This window comes from Pinus tabuliformis, chromosome 5_1, assembly GCF_031772625.1.
Source record: "Pinus tabuliformis cultivar Carrire ecotype Pingquan chromosome 5_1, CPIR1, whole genome shotgun sequence".
Classification (NCBI taxonomy): Eukaryota; Viridiplantae; Streptophyta; class Pinopsida; order Pinales; family Pinaceae; genus Pinus; species Pinus tabuliformis.
The window spans coordinates 677,935,693-677,945,152 of NC_142305.1; the positions used below are offsets into that span (position 1 = coordinate 677,935,693).

Here is a 9,460-nt window from a genome sequence, read left to right on the forward strand (position 1 = left end):
GGCAGAAAGCCGAACTAGAAAAACAAAACAGGAAGTTAGGTATAGTCAAAGGCAGCAGCCTACATTATAAAGAACTTCTGGGAAAAACTTCCGGCTCGAAGCAGAAACGACGAAGAGGACGCAGAACAAGCGGAGAAGTTCTGCAGGAGCTAGGTGAGATGCTGCGCAACTCAGGAAAGATAAAGTTGCTAAGTGCTTTCCCGTCCTTCCAATCAATTGTTTAATTATGAAGATTGTCTCATGGAACGCAAGGGGGCTTAACAGCCAGGCTAAGCAGAGAGTTCTGAAGCGGCAGATGCAGAAATACAACCCGGAAATATTGTTCCTACAAGAGACCAAATGTAACAAAGTCAGCATTGATCGCCTACGCAACAAGTTGGGGAGAAACTTTGAAGTCCTGGAGATCGAGAGCCAAGGGCGAGAAGGAGGCCTAGCTACGTTTTGGGACACTAGGGAAATCCAGATTATATCAGCTGAGGCAAGCAAACACTTCATAGCATTAGAAGCTCAACCTACAGGTAACTCTAGATCTTTTTTATGCATTAATATATACAGCCCTCAGAAGTTAGAAGATAAAATAAGTTTCCTAGCTTCGCTATCAAAACTCATAGAAAGGCACCCAGACTCTAATTATATATTGGGGGGGGATTTTAACATGATCACCTCCCTCCTGGAAAAGAAAGGAGGCCTTAGAAAACTAAATAGGGATGCGGAGGCATTCATAAGTTTCATTGAAAGTGCCAGAATGGTAGATGTATTCCCTAAGAGTGGCAAATTCACCTGGAACAACAGAAGGGGGGGCGAGAGATTAATAGCCTCCAGACTGGATCGATTTTTAATCTCGGAAAGCATAATTATGGATGGAACAACAGTTGAATCGGACATCCTCCCAAGTGGCGGGTCGGATCACTGGCCGATTTCACTCATTGTTGAGCTTCAGGGCACCCCCAGGAACAAACCCTTTAGATTCGAAAAGTTTTGGTTAGAACACCCTAACTTTCTCTCGATGGTTGAAAAGTGGTGGTCGGAACCCTTGGATGAAACGGGCTCCAAAATGTTCAATCTTCAAAAGAAATTAAAAAACATCAAAAAAAGGATAAAAGAGTGGAATAAAACAGTGTTTGGAAACATCTTTCAGGAGAAAATCCTCCTAGAAAACAAGCTGGAACAAATTCAAAAGGATGGTGCGGCAGGAAGTAGAAGTGAGGAGACCTCTGAGCAAGAAAAAGAGCTCACTCAACAATGGCATAACAGATGCAAGCAGGAAGAGTCCTTATGGAGGCAGAAGTCGAGAATTCAATGGTTGAAGGAAGGGGAGCAAAATACTAAGTTCTTCCACAGGTCAGCCATGGATTATAGAAGTGCCAACAAGATCTTAGAATTAAAAAACAGTGAAGGAGATATCCTCAAGAATCATAACGAAATATCTGCTTTATTATCGGATCACTTTAGCTTTATAGCACAAGAACCGGGGATCAACAGAGAGGAAGCCATCAAGGAAATCACTAATGCCATCCCTAAATCTATTACTGAGGATCAGAATTGGGCCCTAAGGAGAGAAATTGCTCTGGAAGAAGTGGAGGAGGCAGTAAGAAGTATGCCCAGCGATAAAGCACTAGGACCGGATGGATTTACCATCAACTTCTACAATGCCTGCTGGCATATTGTCAAGCAAGAAATCTGGGAAGTAGTGGAAGATTCAAGACGTTCCAAAACCATCCTGAAATCTTTGAATTCAACTTTCATTGCTCTCATACCCAAGGTTGAAGAAGCAAATAAACCGGAAAAATTAAGGCCCATAGCTTTATGTAATGTCATCTACAAAATCATCTCCAAGGTCATTGCCAATAGGCTGAAGTCGATCCTACCGGGCATAATTTCGCAGGAGCAATCTGGTTACGTTGAAGGCAGGCAAATTTTAGATAACATTCTGCTGGCACAGGAGATGATTCATTCACTTGAATCGAGGAAAGAAGCAGGAATGCTTATGCAATTAGATCTATCTAAAGCATATGACAAAGTAAGCTGGACCTACATGGAAGCAGTTCTAGAAGCATTTGGATTTAGTAGGCAATGGATAAAATGGGTATTATCCCTCATTAAATCCCCTAGACTATCTATCCTTGTGAATGGTGCCCCCTCAGCCCCCTTTAGTCCCTCAAGAGGCATTAGACAGGGTGACCCCCTTTCCCCTTTCTTGTTTGTTATTCTCATGGAAGGCCTAAGCAGAATCATAGCCAAGAAAAAAGCAGAGGGTCAAATTAAAGGTCTACAACCTATAAGGTCAATTCCAGCCACAACTCATCAACAATTTGTGGATGATACCATGTTACATGGTGTTCCCACAGTGAAAGAAGAATTAGCTTACAGGGACATTCTCAACTTGTTCAGCAGAGCCTCGGGTATGGAGATCAATTACTCCAAGTCCACAATTTTCTTTTTCAACAAACTTCAGGCTATCCAATCACACCTGTCTCGGCTTCTGGGATTTAAAATAGGATCCCTGCCATCGAAATATCTTGGAGCCCCCCTCACACTCAAACCATGGCAAAAGGTTCATTGGGAGAAAGTTCTGGCCAGTATGGAGAGAAAATGCAAGCACTGGACAAACAGAGCTCTAAATTTCGCTGGCAGACTCATATTAACCAAAGCTGTCCTGCAGGCCATTCCGCAATATCTCTTATCAATTCTTCCAGTCCCTAAAGGAATCATGAATCAAATGAGAACTATCCAACGATCCTTTTTATGGAGTGGTAACGGCGACAAGAAAAAATGGTCTCTGGTTGCTTGGCAGAAATTATGCAAACCGAAGGATAGGGGGGGATTAAATCTGGTTGATCCCTCAGTGATCAATAGAATATGCGGAGCCAAAATCTGGTGGAAATGGATCACTGATACAAGCCTACCTTGGGCCAATCATTGGAAGGAAAAGTATATGCCAAATTGCAATAATCTAGACCTTATAAGAATACAGGACGCTCCTGATGGCTCACCAATATGGAATCATGCCAAACACAACAGAAGCATAGTTCAGGAACACAGTTTCTGGGAGATACGAAATGGAACTCAAGCTCCTTTCTGGGAGGATGCATGGCAGCAATCCCCCAGATTGGATTCCCCAGAGCTTTTACCCCTGAAGCAAATGAATCAAAATGAGGGCAAATACAAAGTCAATCAAAACTGGAACCCAATCAGCAAAGATCCGGAATGGAGTGGTTGGTTTTCAATTCAAGCAATAACGAAAATATTCAGGAAAATATTCAGATTCTAAATCATAAAATTCTCAAAAGGAAAATTCGGAGAGCCGAAGAGAATGACAAGCTAAGATGGGGTCCGAATGGCAACGGAGATTTCTCCCTGAAAGAGGCCAGGAGTATTATAGAAAAGGAAGAGCAGCCTGAAGTTGTGCCCTGGTCCGACAAGGTATGGGATAGCCTCTTTTGGCCGAAGATCAGAACCTTCTTATGGCTTCTCATGCGAAAGAAAACACTAACCTGGGAAAACCTGCTTAAAAAAGGTTTCAGGGGACCCTCAAGGTGCCCAATGTGCACGGAGGCAGCGGAAACCATGAATCACCTTTTCAATTCTTGTGAATGGGCTAACCAGCTATGGAACTGGATGGAAGGACTGCTAGGCGCCTCTGACCGTGACAGAGAATCCATTCATGAAACTATCATTAATTGGAGGAAAAACTTTTCTCACATTCGAAGAGTCGACAGCATATGGAAATGTGTCCCAGGGTTCATATTATGGACAATATGGAAGGAGCGAAACCGCAGGATATTTCAAGAGGAACTCAGAAATATAGAATTTGCCAAAGAATCAATTTTAATTAACATCCAACAGCTCATTCAGACAAAATGCAAAGAAGAACCGAATGAAAAACCGTCGGCTCAGGACTTACGTATCCTGAAAAGCTTTCATTTGGAGGCATCCAGCAATCAACCGAGTTCGGGAAATAGGTCACAACCTTCCTCGCAAATTATCAAATGGCAATGTCCACCAGAGGGAGGCCTAAAACTGAATTTTGACGGGGCCTCGAGGGGCAACCCCGGCACAGCAGGCATCGGAGGCGCAATTCGTAATCAAGCCGGAGAAATTTTACATATCTACTGTAGGGCGCTTGGTGAAAGCACAAACAATGAAATGGAGTTTGCTGCGCTCGAACAAGGTCTGAGGAGCCTAAGGATAATCCGAAGAGGTAATGTAATTGTAGAAGGAGATTCTTCACTGGTCATCACGACGGCTAAACCCATTCAAGCAGGCACCAGGGCCAGCAAAGCAACTAAACATTGGAGGTTGGCTAAGGTAACTGAGAACATCGCAGAGCTGATGGCAGGAATGAGAGGATTAGTTTTCCAAACAGTCAGAAGGAAAGTGAATGGGCTGGCAGACTACTTGGCAAACTACGGTGTGGACAACCAGGACAAAGTCTGGGACAGGTGTTGGCAGGAGGTCGACTGCCCAATTCTCAAAGCGACATGAGAACAACTAGCACAGAAGGACTTAACCGAAGCCAATCGAGCCTAGCCGATAACGGTTTCGGGTCACGGTACCGGAGGTTTGGAGAAACCGGCTACGACAGCAGTAATAACCACGGAGAATGGATGAGAGGACAAAATTGGCGGTGGAATTCTCGGCGGCGGCAGGCCAGCCAAAGGAATAATCATCACAGATCACACCACAGAGTCTACCGCATTAGTAGTACTGGAGATGAGACACCTGGGACGGATCCGTATGGAAAAACATCAGCAACATTTATGATGATATCGAGAGGAGCGGATTGGCCTGAGACAAGGCACAAGGAGGCCAGCTTAGCTGGCAATCAGGAAAGATCAAACCACATAAATTACCATCACAACAGCTCAGAAGTACGGGACACCTGGCACAACTCAGTTTGGATTAAGATCAGCTACAATCATGTTCATTTGGTTTGGAGCGGCTAGGCCTGCGCGAACCTCAACGGAATTTATTACAACAGTACACCAACCACTCGCGGGATTGAGACTGGCTTCATGAGAAACTACAAGGGAATGCACTATATATCAGAGAGCAGATATCCTGTTTTTTCCATAGTTGTTCAAAATATAGCGGAGCACATATCCTTCATCGGCAACTGCATCAGCTGGGACGAGCACAGAGCGCTAGCTATGGACGCGGGGAGTTGTCGCTGCTCAGCTGCAAATCAGGATCTGCAAGCTGCGAAGAGAAGGTATGAGACCAGAACGGCAAGCAAGAACAAATGCAAAGTTGCCGAGCTGGAGGACAAGGTTAAACAGGAGGAAGCGGGGCGAACTGAGGAGGATATAGCGGAAGAGGTCGACTGGATGCAGGACCCTGGCACTCCTTCGAAGAGAGCCACGCAATTTGTCAGAACGAAAGCAGAGAGTTGGCGCATCAAGACTCTCATTGCTAAAGCCCTGGAGTCTATTGAGAAAGAAAAACAGCAAGTGGTGAATGAGGTGAACCTGACGGAGGCCCAAATGGCCAAAATCATCGATTACAACAGTTCGTTGGACCGCAGAATTACAACTGTGCACGAGGTTGTTGAAACAGTCAACAAAAAGCTCACCTTGCTCATCAGGATCCTGAGGAATACCGTGAACCCAGACCCCATGAATCAGCAGCAGACCACGACAGAAGTGCAGGAGAACGAGCCAATCGAAGCCCTGCAAGCCAAAGTGGATAAACATGTTCGGGAGGTTGGTCTGGATACAATCAGTCACATGGGCAAGTTCATCTAGTGTCGTCCCATTTTCTGTTCTCCTCTTCTCTTTCCATGCTTCGGCCTTTGTTTTTCAATGTTGTTGCTTTGTACTGTCAAGTTTTGATAGTGTCGGGTAAATAGGCATCAGCTCCTAGTTCGGGCCACCCTGCGCGGTGTGCGTTGTGCCTTTTCCTTTTTGAACTTTCTGAGCAGATGATTTGTTATGTTTTCTAGTCTGTCAGTGCTCTTCGATCTGCCTCTGTAGATTTTTTGTATCATATTTTGTGCTATAATATAAACTTCTAATTTACACAAAAAAAAGAAATCTATTTTAAAATTTATGAATCTAAAAAAGAGCTTTAAGGTAGACAATGTAATCAATAAATAAAATATCACAATGCTAATGTTTATTAAATTATTTCAATTCAACAATTAATAATAATAATAATAATATATAAAGTAATTGATTTTTTTTATTATTGTTATAGTATTTTAAGTATCAAATATTTTGACTTTTTATTAAGGATTAATTTTGAATAGAGATTTATAAAAAGGGTTTTCACCTTAAAAATTTTGATACCTCACAATTCATGATTAAAATAGATTTAATAGATTTTAAAAAAAAAAAAATCTAACTTTTTTATGTATTTTTAAAATATATCTATTTAAATAATTCATGTTTTTTTAATAGTAGTAAAAATCTAAAATATTTTTATATTCAATATATAAAAATTAGCATTTAAATATCAAAATAATATTAAAAAGTTTTGCAATTTGTATATATAAATGTGTTTTATATATTTTTATAAATTTTAATATCTAATTTAGGAAAATTTATATTTAAAAATCATAGAGAAAATAAAAATATTAATATTATTTTGTCAATTAGTATTTATTACTGAAAAAATAATGTAAACATTACAACCAAATGATTAAAAACTTAATAAAATAATTTAATGATGATTATTTTTTACAACAAAAAGCACAACATTTAGATTTAATTGGGCGAGGAGTATGCTTTAAAAGTGCTTTTGTTTGGCTAAGAGCTTGTATTCCTCTGACTTAAGGAAACAGGTTAAAGACCCAAGACCCAAAGGCATCTCATAAGAGTGAAAGTTTGTCCCCTTGCGAACGATGGGTTATTTCAAGTAGCCTAATTTTCATTAAATAACAGTGATAAGTCAACCTACATTCAAATTGAAGTTAAAAATAATTATCTCCAATACTAATTTAAAAACTAAATTATAATAAATTTTCCCACCTTATAAAAAAAATCAAAATTTAATACGATTTAACTTCAAATATATATACAATTTACCTTATTCATATGAAACTATTTCATTAAACTATATGTATTCACATATAGTTAGATTTTGTTAAGTGGACCCATTAAACCTAAAAGGGGCCTCCAATATATATGCGAACCCTATTAGAAGGTATAATACGATCTCAATATGAAATTTAATTTAATTTTTTGTTCGGGAATGTTAAAATAATTCTATTTTTTAATTAAATAAATAATTATAAATATAATTGTAATTAAATTATTTTTCTTAAATCACTTTATAATTATTAGGTATTTAATGATACTTGTATTTTTATTTAAGGAATAATGATTTTCTTTTTAGTAATATAGTTTTGTAATATTTAAATAATATTAAATATTTTAAAATATTTTATTTTTTTAATTTATCATTCTTAAAATCTAATAATTTTATGGCAAATATAATTTTGGAAAGTAGAAACGGATGTTTTTAAAGTATAAATAAATTTAAGAATATCAAAAACTTTTAATATAATAAAATATGATTGTGAAATGTTAATAAGTTATATAATATTTTTTATTTTTTATTTTTTTATCTAAAATAATTTTGATTAATGTCAAGTGAAAAGTACAAGTTTTTCTTCTCATTATTTTGAATAATAAAAAAAAAACAAGTCAGGTAATATATACCAAGATTAATTACTCTTCAACAATATAATTTTATTATTATTTCTAATACTATCATATACATATGATTAATTATTTTTCAACAACGTATTTTTACAATAAATATTATATGAGTCATTACTAACTTTACATGGTTTCAATTTGTAATATTTCTAGATAATTGGAAATTGGTAATTAATAATTTATAAATATTATTTTACTATAGTTAAAAATATTTTGTTACTTTGCACATCTTGTAAAGGGCGGACAAATAATTAGAAGAAATATATCACTGTTTTGGAATTTATGAATACCTATGCAAGAGTTATGGGAGAAACCACATGAAACTGAAAGGTTGAAGGAGTTCATTGTCAGGGTAGTTGGACACTTATGGGCCAGGCAGATACCTTCCCAAACTACTCATTGAGAAAATAGAAATTCTCAAGAAGGGATGCCAAGAGGGTATGAAGAACCTGAGGTAACTCGAAAATAAGAAGGAGCTACGGAAGAAAGGAATCATGGATGGAGAGAAAAGAGTCTCAAGCTGGTTGGCCAAAGGAACTTTCTTGAACTGTAGTGGTTCTTAGTTAAGTCTAGTTGGGACTAGATAACCATTGAATGTGATCTAGACTATATTGTCCCTGGAATACTACCATGCTGGTGAAAATAGCTCGAGGGGAGATCTAGTCTTTTGAGACTAATCTCATTGGTAGGGAGGAGCCTTCCCTCTCATGTGGTTGTGACCCTCGGTGTAGCTGATTTGAAAGGAACATATAAGTAATACATTTTCTTGTTAAATGATTTAGATTGTGTCAGGAATAGAAGTTAAGAGAAACTTTTAGTGGATAATGTTGATAGTTTTGATGTACTGTTATTGAAAATAGTAGAATTCTAAATTCTAAAAAATGTGAAATGTAAACAAGCAAGACTTAGCATAATCTTTGTGATATTGTTGGGTCAGTCTTGTGCAAACCCCAACTAATGGAAGGGAACCAAAAGAAAAAAAAAGGATTGAGCTAATATCAGACTATAGAAGAAAACCTGAGCGAGACAATGGTAGGAAATTATGACTACAATACAAGATAATCAAGTAAAGTGTAACTTCACTGTCAAATTGTCTCAGGTGGAAATGAATTCCGGAAAATGCAGTCTAGTTAAGGATTTTGAAGGTAAATTAGAAAAAATCAGAAGGTAATAGGTTAGTTTTGGGGCCCAATCTATTACAACAACCCCAAAATAGTCCCATAGTCCCCCTCAAACTGTTTGTATGAAACAAGGGGCGATTATTGGGTAGAATGTTAAAAAGAATGGAAAACCAACCATTTATGAACACCCAAGACTACCAATAATATCTCTGCCATAATACCTTCTAAAATTATAACATGCATGAAATTAAAAGGAATAACACCAAAAGTATATAAATATGTTTACATCATAATCTTTCGAAGAGACAATAGAGAAACGTAGTGAAGAAAAAGGCAGTCAATGGCTGAAAAATATGTATTATCAATGCCCCAGAACTATTACCTTAGCCAATACCATTGTAGCAATATAAAACTCGAGGTAACCGCAAAACATTTTCCTTTCTTTCACAAAAAAAAACCTTTAAAATAAAATTTACAGAAGACTATGTAAGGGCTTAAATAAAATTGGTCGTGTCACCAAATGTCAAAAGACTTCAAAAATGTATGCCTAGTTGATAGGCCATGACCAATGTTGCCATGGAAAATGTCTTTTAAACTAGACATATCAATATATAGTAAAAACCCTAAACTATTATTTTTCAGAATAATTTATCTCAGGAATTCGCAGCATAAGAAAAG

The 9,460-nt window shown here is 37.7% G+C and overlaps 1 protein-coding gene across 1 annotated transcript; it reads left to right on the top strand.

Moving 5' to 3' along the window:
* The first annotated feature begins 226 nt into the window (after window positions 1-226).
* LOC149166757 (uncharacterized) lies at window positions 227-4,485 on the top strand. Its single transcript, XM_089430242.1, has 3 exons — window positions 227-478; window positions 1,139-3,169; window positions 3,253-4,485. The coding sequence occupies exons 1-3, from the start codon at window positions 227-229 to the stop codon at window positions 4,483-4,485; spliced, it is 3,516 nt and encodes a 1,171-aa protein (XP_089286368.1).
* Window positions 4,486-9,460: the final 4,975 nt, after the last annotated feature.